The following is a 26,711-nucleotide window of genomic DNA, read 5'->3' as shown; positions in this document are numbered from 1 at the left end:
CAGCCCAGCATTATTATTATTATTATCCTGACGGCTTCAGTAGGAAGATGGTCCTTTGCCAGGACTTCCAATGGAGGATGCTGCTCCGTGAAAGACTATTTCTCGTGCAGCATCCTTGCAGGCAACAGTGAGATCTGTAGGTGATCGTCTCCTCACCCCTGAAGAAGATAAAACATTCCCTAATGGTCTCTGGCTGAAGGCCTACGTTCAGAGGAAATGGGGAGTGACTTTAAAGAGACCTTTCAAGATCGCAAAAGGTGCCAGCTCCCATCGGAAGAAAGATAAATGAGGTGGGTTTTGGCAGGAACCCCTCCAGCCACCAAGCCAAGGAAAGCAAGACAGCCTTCGCTATTTCCACTTAAATTCCCTGCTCCAAATGCCTCTTGGAGACGGCGCACTCTTGGCACCTGACAGAAGCGCATGGCTGGGAGAGCCGATCAGTCCTGGGTCCTATCCAGCCTCTTGCTCCTTAGCCGTATCATTGGATTTTATGACTTTCCCGATTCCAGCCAGTGACAGGAAAAGAAGGGAGAGAATTGCCAGTTCATGCAGTGCATTGACTCTGTGCCGTGGGAGTATTTGCAGCATCTTGTGCGCAGATTCCCTCAGTCAGCTTTGTAACGGGACTGCGAGGAAGGTCAAACGGACCCTAGGCCATCAGGGGGTCAGTTCATGGCAAGGAGGTCATCGACGGTCCCAGCAGGCAGGTGGCAACCCCCAAAATGGAAGGGGTGTGTGTCAAGTGCCCCTCTTCCTGTCACAAACCACTTCTGTACATGGCAGAGGTAGGAGCTGGGAGGGATCAGGTCCTTTGGCAGGAAAAGAAGAAATGCATGTTTATAATCTTAGAACTTGCAGAGCTGGAAGGGCCCCTCTGGATCCTTGACTCCAGGGGGTCTCATGGGGGGGGGAATCGAACTCCCAACCTCTGGCTCGGTAGCCAGAGGCCTAAACCGCTGACCTATCCAGCCAGCTAATTTTGCACAAATTGTGTGGAAATGAGAGAGATCTTCTCTGCCAAGAAGGAATCTTCAGGGATGGCAGAATCAGATTCTCACCGAGGGGTCAAGACAGGCGACATCTATGATGGATTTAATCAGTCTTTCTCACATTCCTAAGTACAGCTGGAGAACCCCAGACCCTGGACTTCAAGATGAGATCATCATCATTATCTCAGAACTGTAGAGCTGGAAAGGGACTCTATGGATCATCAAGCCCAACCCCTCTCAAGGAGGCCCCGTGGGGGAATCGAACTCCCAACCAAACTACTGAGCTATCCAGCAGTTTGTCACTCTAAATGCAGTGGGAAGTTGGGCTGGGAAAGAATCCTGTCTGGATCTCTCCAGAGCCACTGCTAGTCAGGACAGAATCCAAAGGCTGGAAGTAACTCATTACAAATAACTAGTTTCTTATCATTCATTTCCCCCAAAACAACTTTCCATCATGATTGTAACTTAGCAAGGGATAATGTAACAGTCTGTACTGCGTAACTGTAACTTTAAAAATTACTTTTCTGAATGGCTTTGAAATAATACTTTTCAACATTGCCTGCCGTGATTGCAGGCACGACTGATTATTTGCAAAGCAGGATCTCATTTCTCTGCTGCCAGGGCCCCTCCAGAACGCATCCCTTAGGCAGTATTATAAGTCAGTATTATAAGTGACAGCCCACAGCTGCAATAATAACAGAATATTATGCTGCTATTTGTCTTCTGCTGGTTAAATATTGCATTTAATTTTTTTTAATGTAGAAGTGGAATAAAAAGAAAGAGGATATGTCCTTGTTCATGTCCATGTTCCCAGCAGCTAAGAAAAGTTAAGTTGTTGAGAACACACACTGAATGTTTGGTTGACGTTGCTTGAAGTGGTCTTGACAAACAGAAACACAGCAGCGAGGAAATGCCAAGCTGAGAGAGAGCCTCTGATACAATAACTGTATGCTATCAAGTCAATTCTGGCTTATGGTGACCCTTTTCAGGGTTTTCCAAGTAGAGAATATCCAGATGTGATCTTTCATTCCCTTCTTCTGGGGTGCCCTGGGACTACTGTGCAGCTGGCCCAGAGCTACACAGGGCGATGGCTTCTGTTCCAATGCAAAAATGAGACAAACGGCTCGTTCTCCTTCATCTGGGTCTCCACAATTTGAGCAAACATCTCTGCCGAACACTTTCTCTTTGAAGAAGTAAATTGCCCCCCACCAAGAGCAAGTGGAGAAGAATTGTGTGCTTGTTCAAAAATATGCAAACAAACAACCCATCCAAGGCTTGCAATTCTTAAAAGTTTGATTTGGCACAATTGCAGCATCGATTACAGTGTTGTGCCAGTCACACACATGCACACACACTGGCAGGAATAAGGATGGTCCTGTTCATCCTCCTCCCTTGTGAAGATTTATATTACTAGTAAAAGTATTACTCAACCAGGAATTCTAGATGTTTCTGCACCCCACCCCCAACCCCGTGGACCAGCACAGCTGTTTTTCCTGCTGTCTCTGTGCTTTGGAAAGCTCCATGATTATTTGCGTAAAATATTTGTCTGTAACTCACCCACAAAAAGCCTTTGGAATTCAAGAAAAAGCCACACTCAAAAGCCACAATGCCTGACCTTCTTATAAGAAAGCAGATTGCCAGGCATGTGTCAAAACAGGCCAGTGGGGGTGGGCAGCCGGCTGGCCTGTTTTGTTCTTCATTAAACCTGCTTTGGCTGGAAGCTTTACCCATCTGAGCTGTATTGAGTGGCCTCAAAAGGACTGGAAGGGCAAATCAATTTCTCATTTGCTGCAGTGCAATATCTGCTGGCAGACAGCAGTGAGTCTTCTTCGCTGTATTCAGGGAAGTAACGATTTTTAATTCGGCTGCTCTCTCAGCTAGCAAAATCGACAGGGAGATCCTCCAATGCAAAGGGAGGAACTGGTGGTCATTTGGTGCAGTGGGGCAGGCCTGTAGGTCTACTGGGGGGGGGCAGGGATGGGACAGATTGATTGACTGACTGGTTGATGATATGCTGGAGGTTAACTTTGGCCTTAAAGCCCTGGGGGTTGGGAAAGCGGGAAGGTAGAAAAGTCGAGGAGAAACATGAGGTCCGATTGGAAACTTTGCATATTATGTTTGCAGAGCCAAAGTTTTTTTTTTTGTTTTTTTTTTGGGCTAATGTCCTCGGAGGTGAGAGGAGAGGTGCCCTCCAACGGCTGCAAAGACACGCACCTGATTGCACCAGAAAGGGTCATGTTAATGACAACGATCTCCATTAAAGTGACCCTCCTGTCTGCCAGGGAATCTCTCCAGACTGGCCCCCAAGATACACAAGCCCTACAGGTGGACCCAAGTGGCCCAGCTTGAGCACGGATCCAGGGCGGGCAGGAACGTATTTCCCTGTGATCGCTGGGACATGCATTCCACTGGATCTCTCCGCATGTGATCCAAATTGCAATCTGTTTTCCTCATGTGAACAATTCCTTAACAAACCCCTGGATTCAGCTTCTGCCCAGCGTGGGCAGCTTTCACATTAAAAAGAAAAGCACCCGCCCTGCTCATCCAGATTGCCTGGGGTGGCCTGCAACCTGGCCAGTTTCCCTGCCCTCTTTTCCCTGCTGCTCAGCCATCATTGCCGAGAGCGCTCCACGCAGGGCTGCACTTGAAGGTTCTTCGGGAAATGCATTTGACCCTTCAAGCCGCCGGAATGCCGGCGAGGCATCCCCTTGAGCTGCTTCTGTAAAGTCTGCCCGGATGCCCACTGTGCCCTTGAGCAACATCTTCGACATGCCTTTGAAAGGTCTGGAGCATCATTCCCATACCAACCTGACCTTGACCGAAGAGTGGGTGGAGAATTTTTTTTCTTTCTGTATTCATGCCTTCGTACAGACACAGTTGATACAGACAAGAAGCAGGATCTTCTCAGTAGTGGCTACCCCAAAACTCTAGAGCCCTCTTTGACAGTTTAAAGTTGGAGGCCTTGAAGAGAATATTAAGACCACCCTCTGTCGGATCTGCTTTGATTTGGATTCTTGCTTTGAGCAGGGAGGTTGGATGTGATGGCGTTTCAGGCTGCTTCCAACTCCATCATTCTATAAAAGAAGTAAACACTTGTTTCTTATTCAAGCAAGTATTTGCTCCTTTAGCTTTATAGGATTTTTTAATTACCTTCCTCTTTTTAATTTTTATTGCTGTTTTATTATATCTTACTGCTTTGCTGTCAGCAATCCTGGATGATACAGAAATATCTGAAGTAGTGGGGTGCATGCCTTTTGTACGTGTGCCTCCCTCTTCTCTGCCATTAGTAAATAAAGGTTTTGTCTTGAGCCCGTCCTTTTTACCTAGCAGATCACAGGCTAATCTTTCCATTTGAGACTTGTCGCTTCTGCTTAGGGCTGCTGCAGAGGCAGAGAAGACAGGAAAAGAGTGTGCGAGTCAAATAATAACAATTACAATTACATGTAGCCTATTTTAGCCTTTGCAGCCCGCAGTGATGCCAAAGCAGCTGAAGCATCTGGAGAATGTGTGACACGGCAAAAAATATCTGCCCCCATCCATTAAGTGGGAGCGCTGGGTCTACTCCTGTGACAGTCCGTGTGCTTTTTCAGTGCACAGAAAGCTCATTAAGCGCCAGGATAGGGTTTCTGCAACACAGCTGCCCCATGTCAGGCAGACACCCCTTCCCCCCAACACACAACATGTAGTGACCATCTCTGAGTGTGATTGTGGTTGCTGTTCCTGCTGCTTGGAGAGACACGAGAGCTGGAAACTCTTAACCTGGATTCTTAACCTGCTTATTAACCCTAAGCCCAGCTTTTCAGGTTGCTGGATTCTGCACCCAGAAGTACACTCTGGACCTTTGTGATGTTACAAAATTGTGGAGACAGAACACAGCAAATACCTGCTACCAATGGGCCTTCTCTGTGGCTGCCCCCAGACTGTGGAACTCCCTCCCACTGAAGGCCCCATCTTTGCTGTCTTCCCACAAGCAGGCAAAGACCTTTCTCTTCCATGACTGCCTGCCTGAGCAGGGTATTTTTAAATGGATTATTGTACCTTACTGCCTTGAATGTGGGTATTGCTTATGTTTTTTTCTATGGTGCTCATTTGATCTGTTTTAGTATTTGTGTTCTAAAAATACTGGATAGATTTCATATTGTCTTTTAATGCTGTAAGCTGCCTTGGGTCCTTTTAAAGGAGGAAGGCAAGGTAAAATATTATAAGAAGTTAAGAAGGAAGGAAAAAGTAAGGAGAGAGGGAGGAAGAAGCAAGCCGTGATGGTCATTTTTGGAGAGCCCATGAGATGGTCCAGTGGAGCTGGTGTTTTTGGACCCTGCTGTCAAGGAAAGGAGACCCTTCCCTGTGACCATGAGCAAGACCACCAGCTTCTTTGGGAGAGGAAGGCATCACCAAAGAATCAAGAGGAGGAAACCCAGTGGGAACAAAACAGAGCGGTAGCAGCTGCTGCCGCCGCCTTGAGTCTTATCAGGCTTGGCTGGTCTCAGAGCTGCGTCCCCGTGGGAAAAGCATTTCTGTCTTCTTGCCAAGATTCCTAATGAATAAGAAGACCGGCATGTGAGGTTGGTGAGCACACAAGGAAGCCGGCGAGATTAGAAAAGGAAGCCAAGGCTGAAAGGCAGTCACTGCCCAAAGATTCTCCTCCCGAGTGGCCAAATATCATACCCTGATCATTCCTCCTCTTACTTAAATTCCAATATTTGTTCACTGGCACAGAATGTATGATGTGCAGTATTTACATCACAGTCATGATTGCTTTATTCGTTATTTAATTATTAATAGCGGCAATAGCAGTACACAAAATTTCCTCTTTGTTGCCCACCAAAATGGATGGATTGATTTGATATTTGTACCACCCATTTCAGGGTGTTAAATCAAATCAACGAAGTGAATAATAAACATTTTAAACAATGAAATGACCAAGAGATACCAATATATCTCATACTGATTTCAAACTGCATGATTAAAAGCGGAGAGATGGACAGACAGGATTTGATCTGTAGATGTGTTGTGGGTATACGAGCTACAAAGAGTGAAAAAGGGAACTCCATGAGTCAAGACTAGAAGCAGCAGAGAAATCCATCCCTTTTGATTGTTGTGCTTTGATTCACACAATTATCATTCAGGCTTTGCATTTATTGGAAGGGTGCAATGGAATTCTTACTTCAGCGATTGTGTGCAAAATCCATGAATTAAGGAGTGGAATGTAAAATGCAAGTACACCTATGCACAAAATGTGTCTGTTATGGAAAGTTGTGTTGCCTGGGCTCTTTCCCCACCATCCAGATGATGTCGCCCCTTATACCAGTATGGACAAGAATGAAGTGAGGGGCTTTGGCTGACTTTCCAGACCGTTTTTGACCCTCATCGACTGGCTGCTGTCATCGTTGTTGTTCAACTTTGTCCCACTTCTCTGTTTCAGCCCCTTTCCCCGGCTCCAGCAGCCATCCGGAGAGGTGTCAAGAGGCAGTGAGGCAACTTGAAGGGAGCAGGGAAACCAAAGGCACATCAGGACACAAACCCCGGAAACTAGCAGTGCCGAGAGAGTAGGAAGCACCAGTCGTGAACCGAACAAACGCTCCGTCTGGAGGAGCCCTCAGCTGAGACCTCTTGAAGCCGCTGGAGAAGGTGAGGAACAGGATGGTCCTGTATCAACAGAACGCCAGAGAGCTGAGCCGTTGTGCTGATTTTAGGTCTGATGTCACACTGTGTATTGCCTAAGGCCAGTTGGTGATGTTACCCCAGCACTGAGGCAATCTGTGGGAGGAAGCAAGGGCATCTCCTTCTGTCGCAGCTTGCAACACACGGAGATCTTGACTTCCCGCCTCGCCTCAGGGTGATTCAGGATGGTGCCTTCAGCTTCTTTGGAAAGCAGACTTGCCTCTTGCAGGTGTCTGAGGCGGGGGTGTCGTGCAAAGGCTATCCCAGATTGCACGGCCTCCTGCCACAGTGGGTGGGAGGCTGCAGTGACTCCAGAATGACACACGGCCTGATGTTCGCCTCCGTGGCTTCCAACGTTGAAGGGAGAAAAACCCTGGAAAACAACACTCCGTCGGGTGTCAGGAGATTGTTTTTGAAGTCAGCAACTGTCACACATTCTGCAGAGGGAAATCCTTTCTCTGGGGAGTTGCTAAACCTGACCAAAGTTGGGGGGGGGGGGAGTTCTGTAAGAAAACAGAAGGCTGAGGTGGCTGTATTTAAATGAGAGCCATCTTGAAATATTTGAAGGGGTTTGTTTGCGGCTCTGAGATTTGCCCCAGCCTCTTGTCAATTAGCTGCAATTAGCCGTGGCACCTTATATACACCTTACGTGAACGCCAGGGTGGCAGTTTGGCCACATTAGCTCTGACCCACGGTGGCTAGCTAGGTTTTTGGGTTTGTTTGTTTGTTTTGCAACTTCGCCAGTTCCGCCTGTGTGTTTGGAGTGGGGAGGGGGCAGGGTTTCCTCTGTAGAAAATGATTTTCAACAAGCTGGTCAGCCCCTACATGCATGCCATCCCAGAATTATGTTCTCCATCCTGGCTGCCTTGACCCCTGGGCGCTGGCTGCCCACGTCACTCCAGCCACTCGTAGTCCCCAGGAAAATGCAGGCGGCCTGCCCTGTTGTCATCTGGTGAAGCCGTCTTGTCCCTTCGGGTCAGGAATGTGACCCTGCTAATTGTGGAGGGTGAACTCATGAGAAAGGCACCCGGTCCATCTCCCTCCTCTGCCCTGCACAAGACGTTCGCAAAGGAAGCAGAGGAAAGGTGAAGAGAAGGCCTCCGATGAGGGATGTGCAGAAGATCCAGAGCTGGCCTTAGGGATGGGCGTGCCTGCTGGGCACCCACCTTGGGGATCACGCCAAGATCTCCTTGGCAGCTTGTGGGCTATTGTTGATGGCACTGCTTGCAATGACCTAAGGCAAGCCAGCGAGGGGAGTGAATGGCAGCTGTCTTCAGATGGGAGTCCTCTCCCTTTTGATGTGGCCAGCGTGTCCCAGTTCTCTGGCCTTCATTGACAGCAGAAACATAATTCAAACCCATGGCTTCCTGACTTAGCTCTGAGTCTTTTAACCACAAAGGGAACAAGGAAATAAGTACATGACCATCTCTGCCTGGCTTTGTGGCCACGGTACCTTGCCGTTTAACCTGAACACAGTCCTTGAAAAGCTGGGCTTCTGGTTTGCAAAACCAGGCAGTGGGCCTTGAGGTGGCAGGGTTGCCCGCAGCCCTAAGGGGCAGGGTGTTGTGGGCACTTGAGGGGGAATCAGTCCAGCTGCTTGCCATAAAAGGCTTAGCCCTTAGAGAAACTATGCCATTAGGACACCCAGAGGCATGGGGCTTCTGAGAGAGAGAGAGCATTTCAAAGATGCTCAAGCAGTGACTTCACAACCCTTAATTTAGACCTCACAGGATCGGACACAGCTAGTAGCCAGCATGCTGAGTGTCGAGTGTCGGTTGGAGAGCTGTGAGTAACCAGAGCTGAACTCCCCGGGGGCTGCTGCTTCTGCAGGGAAGGGCTCACAGGTGTCAATGCATCACCCCATCCATCTTAGGCTGTTTGTGTCCAGACCTGGCTGATCCTGTGGCTCCTTGGTGTTGTCTTTTTTGTGGCGTTTCTTCTTTCTCTGCCGTTCTCGTCTGATGAAGGAGGCCGTGGTTGGTCTAAGCAGCATTTGCTAAAAAGCCACAAGCAGGGAAAAGCTCAGGATGGTTTATTAAGGGAAGCTTCATAGTGGAAAACCTGGTCTCTTCTGGGCTCTCAGCTTTCAACCCACTCACCCATCTCTCTCTCTCTCTCTCTCTCTCTCTCTCTCTCTCTCTCTCATTAGCAAGTTTCTAGCTCCTATGAGGCTTAGGAGCCATCAAGTCTCAAGATGGTTGAAGTTGCAGGAGATTTCTGTTCTTCCTGCGATCTCCTGGCAGGGAGGTAAAGCTCTTCACTGGAGAAGGAGGAGGAGAAGATTTGCTTTTATTTTGTGGAGTGGTTTTGCAGCCCAGGTGCCCGTTTCCACCTCTCTCTGGTCGATGCCAGGGCTCGCTGGTTCAGCCCAAAGTTGTTTTCACCTGTGTTGTGTGCTTTTGCAATGCCAGCAGACCAAAAAGTCAGGAGACGGGAAGGGAGAGAGGGTTGGGAGATACGGGTGCTTGGGCCCCTTCAGGAGTGGGGCCTGAAGGGAGGAACCTGCAGAGCCCCTCCCCTCAGGCTCAGTCGGAAGGCTCTCTCCCGCGAACCTCCAGGACCTCCTTGCTAGGAAAAAAAGAAAGTGTGGGGGGGCATGGTGAGAAGGGGAGAACTCCACAACCCCTGGAGAGACACCAAGATTAAGAAAGGGGAGGGGAAACTGAAAGAGAGGCCTGGAGGGCACGGACGCCATTTTATCTCCGTGTCGGTTCTTCTGGACATTTTCAGAAGAAAAAAAAAAGAGGGATGTCTGAGGAGATTTGCAAATTTTCCCGCCTTCACCAACAACTGGAGCAATCCTGACCTTTCCTCATTTTATTCTCCCCCCCCCCCAAGCATTAATCTATCCCTATTGCAAAATACCGGAGCCTTACCATTGCCATTTGCTTATTTAATTAAAAGAAGAGTTCTGCTTTGCTTCATTACAGCGGAGTGGGTTATATGATTCATGGATCCCTATGTGGAGAAGGAAGAGTGGGCCACCTTTTGCTTCTTGAGGGCAAAGCCACCGGCCACTAATTGGGCTGCCGGCTCGGGGAAGGACGACGGCCTTGCCCTTCCTTCCCAGAACAGCTGGATCATAATCCTGCTCAGCAGGCAGCGTGGCATCCCTTACTGCCTCCTGAGTGGGGAATTAAAAGGATGGTGGTGAGTTAAAGCAAACCACACCACCAGAGCAAAGGGAGGCCCTCTTGTGAAGAGGCAACTGCTCTTGGCAAGGGAAGCTCCACTGGGAGGCCCTGCCCTGGCTTTGGTGGAATTCCATCTTCCTGGGGCCTCTCATGGTCCTTTGACAGAGGAGGAGAAGGAGGAGGAGGAGGAGGGTGAAGATTGAGGCAGAACCTGAAAGCAACCACAGAAGAGGAAAATTGGGCAGGGAAGGGAGTATTCTCACACCAGAAGGGCTTAATCATGAATGACCAGGTCTTGGGCCCCTGGCTGAAATCTCAGGGGATTATTATGTTTCTGGCAGGTCTCCAGGCAGGAAGACAAATCTCAGAAGCAACGGTGCTGGTGTAAGAGAACATTACTGGTTGGGAGAAATGGAAAGTGTAATCCAGGAAAGTAACTTTTTCGAGCTCTAGCGCTCCGCTGTATTCCGTTTGTGAGAATGGCTTTCAGATGGGATATGATTTCTCATGTGATCATTTTTCAGCAAATAAAAGTTTACCACTTTGGGACTAAACAGGGAGCAACCCTAGATAACGCAGAGCGTTTCATGAATGAGGCACTCATCGGTGGCTGTTATTCCTGGGTGGCCTCCGCACAGAAGCCATAGTAGACCATCTCAGTTTTGGAGGGTTTATTTATTTATTTATTTATTTATTTATTTATTTATTTATTTATTTATTGCAAACTTCATTCCCCCATTTTCAAGCTTCTCAGGGACACCTTTGTTGCCTGTTGTTGGAAAAAAAAATAACGCTAGATTGAATGAGCAAGTAAAGCAATTCTGAGGTTTTAATCAGAGCTGAATTGCAGCTAAATAGGACCTTGGTGCTGAGTAAGCAGTCTGTGTCTTAATACCAGTCAAGGGGGGGATGGTTTTTTAAAGCACATGTTTGAATGTTCCATCATCACCTCAAGCACTCATTGAAAAAAAGAACAACCCTGGGCTAGATTGATCTAGGTTCATTTTCATCAAGCAGCGTTACTAAACCCTTTTTCCACCAGGAAATTCCTTTCCATTTTGGGAACACGCTCAGAAAGCTGCCTTATGCTGAACAGGGGCAGTGAATCCACCCCAGTGTTTAGGCTGCGCTTTAACAGGAGCTGTCCCGGGTGCTGAACCTAAGGAGGAGACAGGTTGAGCATCCTGGAGAGGTTCCCTTAAGTTCAAAACTAGGCCTGGAGTGGACTTCCTGCACCCATGGAATTGGAGCCACTCCATTTAGGCTGGCATGGTTAACTGCAACTAGCAAGATTTCACGCATAGTTGTTTTTTACTTCTACCAGGACTCAAAGGCTATTCTCTGGGAAGTGTCTTCCATGCGAGTAGTAAAAAGGATTAACCCAAATCATCAAAGATTGTGTGGGTGTTCAGGCTGGTGCGATGGTAGTGCTGTGAGCACCGCAGGCCTTAAAACACTGGATGTAACAAGGCTCTTGTCGAGCCATCTGAAGTGTGCCTTGAACAACCACAAAAAGAAATGCAGGAAAGCCTGCAGTCCTTTAAAGCTAAAAAGTGAGCCACATTTTCACTGGGGTAAATCAAATGGGGAATGATTTTTTTTTTCTGTACCCAGAGAATAAAATCCCTCTCTCTGCAGAATAACTTTACTTGTGGGTCCCCCTGCCGGCCAAGAGGAGGCACTGACAGGCACCCAGAGTCTGTCTGCACCTTACTCATGAGGAAGATCTCCTTTCCTTGTTCCGCAGTGGCCTGATAAACTTTGTGAGAGGTGGTGATGGATGTTACTTTCGGAGGGGGGGGCAAACTAGATCACGCAGATCTGAGGAAAACGAAGCTGTTCAGTGGCAAAAAGGTACCTTTCTAAAGAAAAGTGCAAAACCAGTCCTGCAAACGTACAAAATGCTCTTGGAGAGCAAGCTCCACATCTCACCCTCTTGCAGCAATGAGGAAAAAGGGAGTGATTGTGTTTTCCCTTGGACTGAAGCAGGTGCCACCAGTCGGGACTCATGTGCCTCCTTTTGGAAAGCAGCAGGGGAAAGGGCCCCCTCCCACCACAGCCCTTTGCCACAGACTCTGCCGATCCCTCTCCTTCTTGCCGAGGAGGTGGTGGGGTAATCTCTGCTGCCCTACCAAAGCAGGGCTCCCATGTGCAACCAGAACAGGCTCTCACCCTATGGCCACATCAGGATGTGGGCACATCCACTGCTGCTTCCTTTGGAGAAGGGCCCCATTTCCTGCTAGAGACTCATGGAAACCGATTTCAGCCACCCCTTCTGGGGAGGCTTTGTCATGTGTGAAGGCCACGCAATCTCAGAGTCATCATCACCTTTCACCCATCCAAATTGTGAGTGTCAACATCTCCAAAAGAGGCCATCTTTCCTGTATGCTCACGGCTGGTGGGCTTGAATCACAGGCAGTAATGGAAATGGAGGCTTGAAGGGAATAATTAATAAAGGTTTTAAAAGAGGGGAAAGTTGTCGTCCGCTCTTAAAAAGAAATTATACCATTTTAGACATTCACATGGCAGCCAAAACTTAAAATGCTGAGACCAAAGCCATAGGCTTCTGTTGTAGCATCCTTGAGTTCTCAGAATTCTTATTTCTAGTACATTCTGAAATTTGAACATCTTTAAAAAAAAACAACAGTCATTGGGTTGAACTAGACAGGATGGCAGCTGTGCAGTCAGAGAGTGATAAAATGTGATCCTTTCAGCTATTGGGTTTGCTCCGTCAACAATCAACAGGCAAAAAGTATGGGCATGGTTTATTTTGTGACAAAAATTCACCAAATGAAAGAAAGCTAATCTGTCACTTGGGGAGCTGCAGAATCTTGTTCAAGGATGATCAGATATCTTTTACTTCTTACTGCAGCTCCGATTCTGACTCCAAAATGGCATTCTCTTTTGGGCTGGTCCAAAGGTGCTCAGGTAGAAATAGGAAGTGGTTCAGCACAATGTGTTTTTCTTGCTGTGTGTGATCCCTGTTTTTAATGGAAGCTAATTACCCCTCCTGTGTTTTCAAAGGCCCCTTCCCTTCCCTTCCCTTCCCTTCCCTTCCCTTCCCTTCCCTTCCCTTCCCTTCCCTCCTTCCTTCCCTCCTTCCTTCCTTCCTTCCTTCCTTCCTTCCTTCCTTCCTTCCTTCCTTCCTTCCTTCCTTCCTTCCTTCCTTCCTTCCTTCCTTCCTTCCTTCCTTTAAGGCATCAACATTACTTTTGTGCAGAGAGATACTAGAAAAGAGCCTACATTCTCCTTAGGTGGGAAGCTGTGAAGGGGTACAGCCTTTTACAGTATTTTCTGACTCCAGGAGGCCAAGAATTCCTACCTACACAATAGATTCACAACCAACCCTTGGCAAAGTGTCCCTTCTGTAGGTTGGCTGAGCACCATTAACAACAACAACAACAACAACAACAACAACAACAACAACAACAACAACAACAACAACAACAACAACAACAACAACAACAATGGATTTTTTAGCTTTTAAATGTTGTCTTTTTAATGATGAAAGCTGCCTTGGATCCTTTTTAAGGAGAAAGATGGGATAAAAATATTTTGAATGAATCAATGACTCAATCAATCAATCAATAACAATGCACTCTCAAGTCAATTCTGACTTAGAGTGACACCTTCCAGACTTCTCTAATCATAAGTGAACTCAGAAGTGGTTTCCCATTTCCTTCTTCTGGGGTACACTGGGATCATTGCACAGCTTGCCCAAAGGTACGCAGGCTGGCTCTTCCCTCCAGTGGGGAATCAGACAGCAGGCCAGCAGCTCCAACTCACTGAGCTATTCCACCCAGCTTGTGCACGATTTGGGATCAGAATACAACTGGCCTGCGGAGATGCGCCAGTGCTAGGGCCCCTGGCACTGCATTGACTGTTGGTTTGAGCTGAAATCCAATCGGCCCTCCAGCCACTGAGTGTTCACTGTTGTTGGTTCAGAAGATTTTGAAACTCAGTCGAGCTTCTCAGGGCAAGGTTTTCAAAGAGAATCAATAAATCATTCTCTGGCGGGCCAGACCGGGCTGCATCTTTGGCTTCTGTTTCCAGTTTCCAATGTGTAATGTACTGTGTACGTCTGGAGCCTCTTAAGCTCTTTTGACCCGGGCGTCACACAGTGCGGCTGTTGAAGAAGGACTTTTCCATCCCCTCCTGGGCTGTCGCCCCTAATTTTATTTTACCGGGATGGAACTTTTGCAAGTGTCATGAATTAGTTAATGTCTGCAAGAGACCCTTTGAAGAGGTAATGGGTGTTTCCACCAGCAAACGGCTTGCGTTCGAGACAGAGAGAGGTTGCTTCATCGTTTCGGCTTTGCGAAAATAAACCTCGCTTTCAGTCTTGTTAATTGGGTGTGTTAATTTAAGACGTTGGCAGCCAATAATTCTCAGCATGTACTTCAGAATTTCAAACTAGTTCCCCCCCTACTGTCTCAGCAATCCTTAAAACAATTCTATAAGTTTTTTTATTTGTTTGTTATATGCTCTCAAGTCAGAAATGGCTTATACTGACTCAAAGGGTCCTATGTTTAAGGAGTAGATTGACCAGTTCCACACCCCCAGTGAATTTCCATGGCTGAGTGGGGATTTGAATCCAGTCCTCCTGAGTCCTAGTCCATCACTCTATCCACTACACCATACTGGGTATCCTTTATATACAGGGAAATCAGGGTTATTGTCCCCAGGTTGCAGACTGAGGGACTCATGCTAAGAGGCAGTTACTTTACTTAATGCCACATAATAATAGGGTGGTCAGCTTTGGAAACAGCCCTTCTATAGCCATAACTTTAACCAATCATATTTAATCATTTAAAAGCATCCCTTGGAGACTCCTGCATATCAAATCACTGCAAAAAGGACAGGAACAAGCCACGCTGTGTGGTTTCTTTGCCCCAGAATGGTTGGCAACTGGGGCTAGCCTTGCTGTTAGACTGGGCAATGTGGTTGCCTCAGGTGGCTGGCCCGCGGGCAGGCCACTAAGCCACTCCTGCTCAGGAGGACTACGTATAGCTTTACTTTGTTCCTTTTCTTTCCACAAGGCTGAAGTCTTGATCCTGAGCCTGTACAGGAAAAGTGCCCAGAAAAATCACCATTACCCCGGGAGCTGCTGATTTGTTGTGTCTGGAAGTAGCAGGAGATCATTGCTTTCTCCATTTGTTCCAAAACACAGAAAGCATCAACACCAAGCATCAACAACTTCATTTTTTTAACAAGAAAAATGTCTCCACATCATCTGAGAAGTGGATTTCTGGGATGTTGAGAGAATTCACAGAAGAGTGAAGGCACTTTCCTGCTTGCCAAAGGGGTTTTACTCATGAGCCAGCAATATACTGTAAATTAAACTAACCGGGCATCTTATCAGCCAGAATATATATCTAAGGATGTTTGTTTATTGTAGCCTTTTTTTATTCCATCCTCCCACCCACCCTGTTCCCCAAACAGTTTACAAACTTAGAAGACAAAAATAATGCCACTGAAATAGACCCGCCATGGACCATCCATTCAAAACAAGGAGTAATAACTGATAAAAATAAAATGAAACAAAAATATGTAAATAAACAAAATAAAATAAAACAAAGAAGATCCTCCGGCCAGCTATTAGATAAAAATGGGCACCGACCCCCCTTGATGATGGCTAAAATCAAGGAAAAACTTTCTGCACATCTTTGAAACTCCGAACGTTAAACTGGAGGAGACTAGGCTGAATCTATGGAGAGTAGCAACAAGCACGTTTTTCTGAAGGGATGAGTGCTGAAGGGGTTCTCCCACCAGGATAAGACTCTGGCTGGACTCTCTGGAAGTCCCTTCACAGACTTCAAAGTGAAAGAGGAGGATCAAGGAAGAATGAAGTAAAATGGGGGCTACTTCAATACAGGACAAATGTTCTGTGACTGTGGAGGAATACAATCAAAGAAGCATTTATGTGCTTGTAACCAACGTCCCACTACTGTATGTGTACAAAAGAAGGTCTAGCAAATGGCTGAGATAACGCTATTGAAGTAGCCCTCTATAGATCAAAACCAGTCTTAATTATCTTAACATTTTGTTTCCATTTTACCTATGTTCCATATACATCCATGATTTTGAATTGATGTTGCTGGCACAACTAGTGATGGGAGCTTCCTGGAGTTGGAGGCAATTTCTCTCATTTCAGTGTGCCAGTCTGGACACCACTGGGCTGGCCTTTTTAGAAAGCGGTGCCATTTTCTAAAAAAACAGGGGGTGGGGTAGGGAGTGAAGAGGTACACGCAACAATCCTGATAACTAAATAAGGACAATCTGGGGCCACAAGGAAGGGAGAAGCCAGGAAGAGGAGCGATTCGTAAGCATGACTCTTGTTTCTTTGGTTTTATTTTGGGGGGGGGTCTCCCAGCTTTCTTCACTTCCTCATGGAACAGGAGCTTTCCTAGAAAGAAGGTCACCCTTCCCTTGCCTGAGCTTATGCAGCTGATATGATCTCTTACTGGCAATAGGGTGGATTTCTGCATCATTTTAAGCTTTGCCCACCCTCTCTGATGAAACAGAGGGCACGCATTTCTGAGTCAAGTCTTCAACTCAAGACAAAAATGTTCCTTTCTCTACTTCCTTCCAGACGGTCAAGTTCCCTTTTTTTAGGTGCAAAGGGGTCAAAAAAGAAAAAGAAAAAAGGCTTGCTGCCCTTCTGCTTCATTTCCCATCATGTGTTTTTCAGAGTCATATCCTCTCTGAAATCCCCAAATTCTTTGACAGCAGAAAGTGATATTTTGCAGACCATTCATTCATTGAAGTCACTCAGTTTATCCTCAGAGTCCCGTTACCAGCCGTCAGAGAGAGAGAGAGAGAGAGAGAGAGAGAGAGAGAGAGGATATGGGGCCGAATTCCCATGGAGGGCAAACGGGATGGATATGTGTGTCGTGCATCTAACATGGGCTTAGTAGCTACACTGAGGCTGGCCTGGCAAACCTTGGCTTCTCTGCTGACCAGCTTTGTCTTGCCCTTCATAGTGTTCAGGATCTTGCTCATTAGTCACATGGGAGTCCATCAACAGGAGGGTTGCTCAACCTTGACCAACCCCTTCTTTTTCTCCCCCTGCCTCCCAACTGGTGAATCTGATGAAGACGGGGACTGACTTCTTCAGAAAGGATGGATAATATGTTATTTATTCTCTTGCCATGAGCTGCCTGGAGCAGCTCTCGTGGGAGAGCGAGGATGTGGCTTATGTTTTGGTCACCCCGCATCTTGTGTCAGAGTTGGTGTGATAAAAATTGGAATATTTACTTGTGACTACAATACATAACAAGCTAAATGCAGGGAAGACAAGGTCTTGCTCAGCAGGCATTTGTTTTGCTTCTGTGGGTTTTTTTTTGTTTTTTTGTTTTTTGCTCAGTCGACAGGGGTGGTGGTGGTTTATTTTGTACTGATTCAACAGGCATTACTCTTTTCTGTTTTCTGTCACATGCCAGTCCAGAGGGGCATGCGCAGACATGCCCTATAGTGCCAGTGACGGCTTCAGGGTGAAGCAGTAGGATAGCCCAAAAAACCTACAACAGCCCTCGGATCCCGGCTTTGAAAGCCTTCGTGAATACTTTACAGTGGGCTAATTCTTCTCAATTGTGTACCTGTTGCCTCCCTTCTTACACACACGTTATCCTTTTTTTAAAAAAAAATACTGTACTCTTGTCAGATTTAGTGCTGCATCAGGTAAGTGCTATGTCACTTCCAAAAATATATAAATTAATTTAAAAGGAGGACAAAGGAAAAGGAAGAAGATGGTGTTAATAAGGCGTGGCTGTGTTCCCTGTGGAAACTGAACTGATTGGGAAGCGGTGGTGTGGACTCTGACAAGGGAACGATTCATTATCTTGAAGTGAGCAACTCCAGAGATTTTAGCAGCAGGAGCGACCAGGGACCCAGATTTTAAAACTTCCAGCAAGCTGAGTGTTTGGTATAGTCACATCCTCTGATCGATAGAAATGAAATATTTCTAAAACATGGAAAGGAAGAATAATAGCACCGTAAGGGGTAGTTAGACTTTCCAAAGGAAATTAGCACAGAGACGATGACTATTTGCGCACAATACAATGATGCTGGCATATCATGGGAGGTAAATAGTTTAAAAGATGGTGTTTCCAAGTGAGAGAGAGAGAGAAGACAAGTGTGCAAAACGGTGCTCCCATGTCAGGCTGGTTGGGCTCATTCTCCATTTGCCTCCTTGCTGAGCCAGTCCAGCTGCCCTGTGTGCTTGCTTTGTTTTGGCGTTGTTGTTTTTTTGCAACCCATGGGGCCGTGCAAAGTAAGTTTACAGCAAGCCAAGGGGTGGGGTGGGGTGGGAGGAGAGTTAAAAGACAATCCAGACCCTTGTGCTCACCTTAGCGCAGGCTACTCCCGCCCCCTCGTGGGACGCACATGGAGCTACATCCCAATTCCTCTCCTTACCTGAGACAAGGAACAAAGAGTGTAGGGCTGGAAAGATACAGTATTAGAGAGAGCCCAGATTAGAATGGCAAGCATTTTATGCTTAGAGAGAGGGGACCCGGTTTGTGAAAATTAAACTTCAAAGGAATCTCAGAGTTCTCAACCATGCTGGCTAGAAATCGGGAGAGTTGTAATCCAGAAAGGTATGTTTTCCAACCAATAATCAAAGAAAGCAAGCCCATGTCCTTACTGGTAAAAATGGGAGAAACTCCGGCTGGGACACTCAGATGCTTTCACTAGTTAATAATTTTCTTTATCATTAAAGAAAACTGTGGGCAACGGCGGTCCGCCAGATGTTTTGGGCTCATAATTCTGACGACCAGCCCTTTGACAGCATTCCCAAAGGTGAGGCATGAGGGGAGATGTAGTCCAGAAACAGCTGGAAGGCCACAAATGGCACACCTCTGCCTTAAATCGGATTTTGGGGTCTGCCGTCCTCAGTCCTCCTGATTTTTCAAAATCATCCCTCGGTCTTCTTCCTTCCACTCCTCCTCCTCCTTCCCATTCCAGGTTGAGGTTGGTGTATTCCTTTATTCCAGCACCCATCTTCATGGTTCAGGATCAGTCCCCTCCACCTCCACTTTAATGAGGCTGTGTATTATTCCTTTAGCTCAGGATAAGTAACTTCTCATTTTTCTCCCCCACATTAGGAAAGGCTTTTCATTTTAACCAACAACCCCCCACCACCACTATCCACGATGTTTTAAAAAATTGGATTGTGTCTGAGAAGTGAATGGTAAACGCCAGAATTTTGTAGGCTACTTTGGGGCTACAAATACAGTACCAGCATCTTCCAGCCCTATGAGGACTCTAGAGGAAAAAAACCAAGCTGAGTTCTGGTCGTTCCCCCAAAGTTCACAGTAAAATAGATCTGCTAGCCTTAAAGTTGCGGCAGGATTTTATTGGGGGGGGGGGGGAAACCAGGGGAAACTTGGCTCCCTTCCTTAAAACTCTTTTTTTTTAAAAAAGGAAATAGATTTTTTTAGGAAGACAGGAGCGGAGTGGAGTAGATCGGATTTTTAAGATCTGTTGCTGTTTAACATTAATCTTTGATTTTACTGCTTTGTAAGGCGTGCAGGCCGACATGCAACCGGTGCAGCCCTCCCGGCTCAGGAGGAATCGGCGTCGGCAGGGGGAGCCCGCTCGCCCTGCCGAATGGCGGCCTGGCCCGGCTTGCAGTGCCGGGCGCCGGGCGCTGGAGGCTGCTCGTGTGCGCTCCCGAGGCGGCGTCGGCGGCGGCGTCGGCGTCGCGGAAGCCCCGCCGAGGTGACCCGGGAAGGAAGGCCACCCCGTGCCCGGGCGGTCGGGTGGATCGGATCGGTGCAGGCGCCGGGGCGCGATCCGGGATGGCCGAGGCTCAGCAGCTCCGCGTGCAGGAGGCCATCGAGGGGATGGTGCAGGGCCTCGAGCGGCAGAACATCCGCAAGATGCAGGTCAGCCGATCCCGGGCGGAGCGGGGCGCCCCGGCGAGCCTGCCTGCCTGCCTGACGCGCACGTGGGAACGCGGCCATCCATGCGCGCAGGCCGGGCGCTCGCCTCCCCCCTCCTCTGGCCCCGGTGGGAGCCCCCGCCGCTTGGAAACGTTACTTTTTTTTTGGAGGGGGGGCGCGACTGCCAGAAGTAGTTCGGAGTGGAGGGGGGGGAAAGGAACGCTTCCAGATCCCCGGTTTTGCACCCCTGGTCGTCCCCTCCAGGGCACCCGGGTCCGTTCCCTGCCCGGCCACGGGGTCACCTTGAGGTGGTCTGGTCGCGCTTCCCTCGCCTCCCTTGGCCGGGTCTACCTGGCGGGGCTGTTGTGCGGCCGGCTTCTCTCTCTGCCCCCTAAGGCTTAGCGAAGGCGAGCGGGCGAGGCGGAGAGGAAATGGGTCGGGGGGCCCTCCGCGGGCAGGGTTCGGCCCTTTCCCTCCTGGCCCCCGTGGAGGAGCGCTCGGAAGGCCCAGGGAGGGGTTCGAAACCCAGAGGCAGACCTTCAGGCTGGGCTTGACTCCCCCCTCCCAATTAAAAAAGCAAAAAAGGGAGAGAAAAAAAGCAAAGTGTGCTGCTTATATACCAGCCCCTTAGTGCTTCAAGCACTCTCTGGGCGGTTTACAAGTTAATTATGCAGGCTGCACATTAAGTAACTTATCCACGTGCCTTGCCTTGCCCGCTGGGTTCCCACGTGGGAGAGGCACCCCGTCCTCCTTCTTTGCTCCCCGGGACCTCCCAGCAGGAAAGGGAACCCGGAGGTGTAATAAAGAGATTCAGAAAACCGGGGGATCCCAGTGTGTCCTTGCAAGGGCTTTCAGTCTGACCACACCCCTGCCAGGATGCCTGGCCTGAACAGAGACTCGAACCCAGATCCCCCTCTCCCCCCCGTGCAGTTCTGCCCCCTGTATGTAGGGGTCTGTGGTCTGCGGCTGAAGGAGACCCGGTGGGGCCTCTTGTGGGCCGAGGGGCAGCCCGCCTGCAGTTTTGAGCTCTGCCCCTTCCTGGTGAAGAGGACTTCGGCTCAGCTTTCATTTAGGTAATTAGCTAGTTTTCCAGTCTTAGAGGCCCGGGTGGCTTACCAAACAATTAAGGAACGCCTAAAAAAAGCAACGTGAAGTCAAAACAGAGCAGTCACATTGAAACAACCCCAGAATGAAAACAAAAATTGTGTCGGGAGAACAGCAAGTGCACAGAGAAAGGTCCTGCCCCCCATCCGTGGGCAAAGGATGGGACCGCTCTAGAATCCACGGGAAGGGAGTTCCGCAGGCTGGGAATGGCCACCAAGAAGGCCCCGTCTCATGTCGTCCCGAGAGGCGGGGCTGAGAGAAAGGTCCTGGCCGGAGGTGGTCTTAAAACCCAGGGAAGGTCCTGCAGGTAGGTGCTGCCTGTGAGATAGCCTGGAGCAAGTTGTGCGCATGTCCCAACGGAGAGGCTTCTCAGCAGGGACGGCAGCGCCCTGTGGGAACCCCCCCCACACACACACACACACAGCCACAGGTAGCGCCTCCCTCTGGGGTTCAGCTCCCAGAGGACAAGCGCAGGTCAAGAAGAGCTTTTGGTTTGAGCCTCGGGTGAGGATTCTTCGTGTTCTCCGCAGGGGGCCATGTTCCGGTGCAGCGCCGCCTGCTGTGAGGACGGGAAGGCCTCCATGCAGCAGGTCCACCAGTGCATCGAGCGCTGCCACGCTCCTTTGGCGCAGGCGCAGGCCGTGGTCACCCAGGAGCTGGAGAGATTTCAGGTAAGGCAGAGGGACGCCAACAAACGAGGCTCTGGCTTGCTCTCTCTCTCTCTCTGGAAGGGCCACGTCTCCCACGTTTGGTGTCTTTCCCTTTCCTTCAGGAGCCGCTCTGCCTGCCACGATTCATGCCTCAGCACCCCCGGGGCAAGCAAAGCGTCTTTGCAACCCTCCCAGCAGAGAGGGCGCTTTCGAAATGGGCCCCAGAGAGCCGCGCATCGGTACTTCCGACTGCAAAACCCCCCAGCCTTTTTCCCCAAGGAAGAGGGGTGGGGTGGGGGTCCTGAAGGCAGTGGTGGGCCACATGTGGCCCTCCAGATGTTCCTGGATGGCCACCCCTGTGCTTCACTGCCCCTGTAGCCACTGTTAGGGATCACGAGAGCTGCGGCTCAAAAAGATTTTTCAAGGCTATTTAATCCACCCCTGAATTAAACAATTGTTGTGGCCAACACACCAAGATGGGGACTAAAGAGCCATTTGCTTGTGCTTTATGCAGCTGGTAAGCTACACAGTTGGGGTTGTTTTCTGAATAGGGGGCTCTTTTGGGGCCCAAATAGAGACCTTTGGTACAGTGGGTTAGGATTTGTTTTCATTCTTCACTCATTTCATTAAAAGGTAGTCTCCCCCCCCCCCCCAAGTTGAATGTTTAATTCAAAGACATATAGGCTGTAGTGGGTTAAGATGAAGCACAAGCCTCATGGGGCAGCAGAAATCTGTATTGGCTGGCAGGAATTTTGGTCTGCTGGCAAACCCCTCTTTGTGCCGGCTGCTCTCCGAGACCTGATAAAGTAAGTCACCGTGTGCAGTTGGTAAGGGCTGCTGGCAGAAGAGCTGAAAAGGGGAACTTTGAAGGTGTAGGACACGGGGAGAGCCACGTTATGCCTGATCCAAGCCTCTTCCAGGGCAGGGCTGTCGTCATGCTAAGGAATTTCTAACATCCTCGTGCTGGGAGAAGCTTCAATACACCACTGCCTCAGCCTCAATCTAGTATCAGCTGGGCTGGTCTTTAGTCTTCTTGGCCAGTTAATGATTGTAAATGATCTTGTACATCCTTCAGTATCTTGGAAAAATCACCTGTATTAAGAGTCTTGGTAATATTAGATTAAATTAAATATGTTTTACTAATCAATAATAAGGAAGAGGATCAATTTTAAACACTTTAAGAGGTTGACACCACTGTTGTACATGACAGCTCCCAAGTTCTTTTTGCCCCAGGGTAAAAGCAATTTATTTCCATCCTTTCCTATCTCAGCTTTTCATCGTTTGTATATTTCCTTCCCCCCCCCGCCGCAACAGGACCGCCTCACCCGCTGTACGATGCACTGTAACGACAAAGCCAAAGACACCTTTGATGCAGGAACCAAAGAGCAGCAGGTCAAGCAGCAGCTGGAAACCTGTGTGACAAAGTGTGTGGATGACCATATTCACCTCATCCCCAGTATGACTAAGAAGATGAAAGAGACATTGGCAGGAATCGCACAGTAGGAATTTGTGGCTCAGAGGAGGAACAGGAAAGGACGGCTGGTTTAAAATTCAGGTGGATGTCAGGAAGCTTGCTGGAAACTCGAATTACAGATCTGGGTACCTCCGTGGTGATTTCTGGTGGTGTCTTGTGATGTGCCCCTGGCCTGTGTGGTTTAGAAGATGTTTAAAAGAAAGGCTCCACATGGTAAAGATGAGAAATCCCCCCCCCCCCCCCGGTTACATCCGTGGTGATTCTATACATTGGTGTGTGCGCTGATAGCGTTCCTCTCCCCATTTGCCATGGCTGTTCCTTCCTTTGAGGTGATAATGGGGGCAGGAGAATTTTGATGGTGCTATCCCGGCAGCTCTGAAGATACATTGTTCAACAAGGTTTCTGCCTCACAAACAGGAGACACAGCTTTAAACGTATAGATTTCATGGATATTAGGCAAGACGGGCAATGTTATTATGAGCACAGTATCAGTTCAGGAACTTCTGACCAATAAGCAGAAGTTCTTGTGAATGTGGTGTGTTAATTCCAACAGGACCGGGCTTTGGGAGTCACAGGAAAATTGTCCTCCTGCTCCCTTCCTTCCCCTCCTCTCTCACATCAAACTGTGAACGGTTTTATAAGACTTTAAATAAAAAACAATTTAAAAAAGTGACAGATCTGTATGTCAGAGATTTTAGGTAGGTGGTGTTCTGAACTACTGTTGCTGTCATCTTCCTATGCCTGTGGAAAAAGCCCTTTTATTGATACTACCACTAGGATGACCGCTCTACATGACCAGTTGCTAGTAATGGCCTAAGGGGTAATAATTTTTTTATATAACTTAAAGGGGAGTACCGAGTGCATCTTTACAACTGTTTGTCAAATGTCACAAGAAATGGAGGAGGAAAAAGAAGCAGATTTTTAAAAAATGAGTTCAGATGCGTATTCACAATAACTCCCACTTCTCGTTGCAAGATCTTGAGCTGCAATTCAAAAGTAAGTGCAGTGTATTTTCCTTCCATTCAGAAAGATATGCCAGGAATACAATATGACACTTAGTTTTCAATATGCACCCTCAGAAGTGATACCTTATTTAAACGGGCTAAATTACATTGCTAGCCTTCATTGATTGGGTTAATTAACTATTGAATTTAGCCCAGTGGTGCATTCCCAAATAAATATGGGTGTAAACCTTATAGGTCAGTCATAAGATCCTTCTTCCTCGGTTCCACACGAGATGTGTTAATTGTGCACATATTTAAATATATAAGCATAGGTACAGAATCAATAGAAGGGCTTTCTGAGCCCCAATAGAACACGTGGAGGAAACAGGTCATCCAAAGGGGGGGGAGGAATGAGCTCCTGGGCCGCTGATTGGTTGGCGATGGAACTATCGGGGCGGGCAGGAACGCTTGGCTCCGCAGTGATTGGCTGCTAGGTCTAACCAGTCCTCGTCGCAGAGGACTTTGCGCGTTGACCGGCGCGCCGGGTACGCTCCGCTTACGCCTGCGCGCCGGGCACTTCGTGATTGGCTAGAGGGTGTGCGTGTCGCGGTGACGTCTTGGGCTCAGAAGGCGCAGGCGGGAGACCGTGAGATCCAAGGCGACGGGAGGATCCGCGTGAGGAGCGACGATGAGCAAAGCGCACCCGCCGGAGCTGAAGAAGTGAGTCTCCCCGCGGGAGAAGCGGCCGCCGCTGGGCGCTCCGGAGCCGAGGGTGCCGCGGTGGGCTGGTGGGCGGCCGTCCGGCTGGTGGGCGGGGAAGGCTCCGGGCTCAAGGGGGCCGCCTAGGCCGCGTTTGGGGCTCCTCGCTCCCGGCACGCCTTGCGCCCCGGCGGCTTTTCCTAGAGCTACGAAAAGGGTAGACCAACATCACAGCAGAACCTAATTGCTTTCTCTCTCCCCTTCCCCCCCCTTAAGGTTCATGGACAAGAAGCTGTCACGTGAGTAGCTGGGCTTCTTTTTTTTTGGGTCCTCGTGTTTTGGAAGGAGACGCGGGCGCGGTGTTTATCATCTTTCTGAGTGGCATTTCTTTGTTTGCATGCTTCTTGTTCTAGGCTTTGGTCTTGTCTTTTAATATTTCAAGCTGCCTCTTCACCCTCATTGTTTTCGGCTTTAAATATTGTCCTTCAAGCACGTCAGCCGCCTTGGGTCCCATTTAAAGAGAAAAGCCTGAGTAAAAAAATATTTTCAATCAATGTTATTTATTGATTTTGAAGTACTTTTACCTCACCTTTCTCCCACCAAAAAATAAAATTAAAAGGACCCAAGGTGGCTACACCAAAAGCAATACGCACACCACAGAATGGTGAATGTATTCTTTGTATATTTATTTATTTATTTATTGGGTTTTTATTTTGCCTAGTTTGTGGAAAGCACTATTCTGGGCAGTTTACCATCAAAGGGGGCTGAATATCATTGTATCTGCTTATAGCAGTTGATCTTATGAAAAGAAATAGCTTTACAGCTTTATTCTTGCCTATGGTATCGATGCATATGTGCCAATTAAGTATTGGGAGAACCAAAACTAACTTGCTGAGTGTTCTTCACAGTGAAATTAAATGGTGGCCGGCACGTCCAAGGGATATTAAGAGGATTTGATCCGTTTATGAATCTTGTGATAGATGAGTGTGTGGAAATGGCACCAGGTGGACAGCAGAACAACATAGGAATGGTGGTAAGCAAAGATTATTTGAATTTGTTGAAATTATTTAAATCATGCTTTTTGCAGTGTGGAAAGCATCTAGTCTTTTGTAGTACAGTACTACTCCAGAAGAAGATGTATAGTTATAAATGCATGCTTTCACCTTCATTATCTCTTGTACTTCCTAGACAAAGATCCTGTATCGATTTAAGTCTTAAAAGAACAGTTTATATTATTGGCTTGCTTTTAAATGTGATTTTAAAGCCTCTTGGGTTTCTCTGCATATTGTGTAAAGTAGGCTGTTTATTTACACAATTGTATAGCAAAAACTACCCCATGTTTCATTTATATATAATGTGATATGGACACAGAAGCCCGAGTTTTTCAAAATAGACCTTGAGACCTGTTTCCAGAGCATCATATTTGGGGGTGGGTAACCATTCTCCTACGGAAGGTCATATTTCTTTAATTGAGGTGTGTCACTTACAGTGGCCAGGTAGTTCCATTTTTATTTGTTCTTTGGTCCCTGGTTAGGATACTATAAGAACAGGCTCATGCCAAAGGGACTGCTTGTGGTGGGCCACACGGAAGTAATTCAAAGGCCCCTTGCAGCCCACTTGTTGCCACCCAGTTTTGATAAAAGCTGTTGGCTGGAATCCAAAATAGAGCCCAAGTGGAAGTACTTATTATGATAAAAAAAAATATATTTTGATTTCTTTTCATGTGATATGTCTTCTAGCCACACAAGTGGGGTACCATCTTTATAGTTTCATTTCCTTAAATGAGGGTTACCCAGAGTACTTAACAAGTGCTAAGTGGTAAAATAAAAACATTTATCTTTTGAAACCTAAGCACTGAAGCATGATAATTCTCTGTAGCTGGTATGTTTAGCGATTTTTGGAAAAAGGTTATGAAGCTGTATAATATTCCCCTCAAATTCTTTACTATGTTAAAATTAATTGGCTGCTTTTTAATCTCTAGGTAATACGAGGAAACAGCATCATTATGCTAGAAGCTTTGGAACGAGTGTAAATGAAGTAATGGATTCTACTACAGTGTAGCCGTCATTTTGTATTATTATGGGTTCTATAGGATACATTCTGTATACATTCTTTGTGTACTTTTTAAAAAAATAAACTGTTAAAATAGAGAAATTGTTTCTGTTGAAAGTT

At 47.7% G+C, this 26,711-nt stretch overlaps 2 protein-coding genes and 1 long non-coding RNA gene across 4 annotated transcripts in view; 2 read left to right on the top strand and 1 right to left on the bottom strand.

The window, feature by feature from the left end:
• LOC144584171 (uncharacterized) overlaps nt 1-26,711 on the bottom strand; it is a 294,410-nt gene that overhangs the window by 96,341 nt on the left and 171,358 nt on the right. The window lies entirely within an intron of this gene.
• Nucleotides 19,382-24,094, top strand: FAM136A (family with sequence similarity 136 member A). 2 transcript variants are annotated; one of them, XM_072979165.2, is made up of 3 exons: nt 19,382-19,504; nt 21,303-21,443; nt 22,737-24,094. In XM_072979165.2, the coding sequence occupies exons 1-3, from the start codon at nt 19,394-19,396 to the stop codon at nt 22,923-22,925; spliced, it is 441 nt and encodes a 146-aa protein (XP_072835266.2). In that variant the 5' UTR covers nt 19,382-19,393; the 3' UTR covers nt 22,926-24,094. The 2 variants fall into 2 exon arrangements, with proteins under 2 accessions (XP_072835266.2, XP_072835267.1); XM_072979166.2 differs by lacking the exon at nt 19,382-19,504 and adding an exon at nt 19,511-19,671.
• SNRPG (small nuclear ribonucleoprotein polypeptide G) lies at nt 24,415-26,693 on the top strand. The gene is made up of 4 exons (XM_020780149.3): nt 24,415-24,560; nt 24,816-24,838; nt 25,448-25,572; nt 26,521-26,693. Exons 1-4 carry the CDS (start codon nt 24,529-24,531, stop codon nt 26,569-26,571), a joined length of 231 nt encoding a protein of 76 aa, XP_020635808.1. The 5' UTR covers nt 24,415-24,528; the 3' UTR covers nt 26,572-26,693.

Source organism: Pogona vitticeps, chromosome 8 (genome assembly GCF_051106095.1).
Source record: "Pogona vitticeps strain Pit_001003342236 chromosome 8, PviZW2.1, whole genome shotgun sequence".
Taxonomy (NCBI): Eukaryota; Metazoa; Chordata; class Lepidosauria; order Squamata; family Agamidae; genus Pogona; species Pogona vitticeps.
Note: the sequence above shows the minus strand (reverse complement) of the source record. Positions and strands in the feature narration are given on the sequence as shown.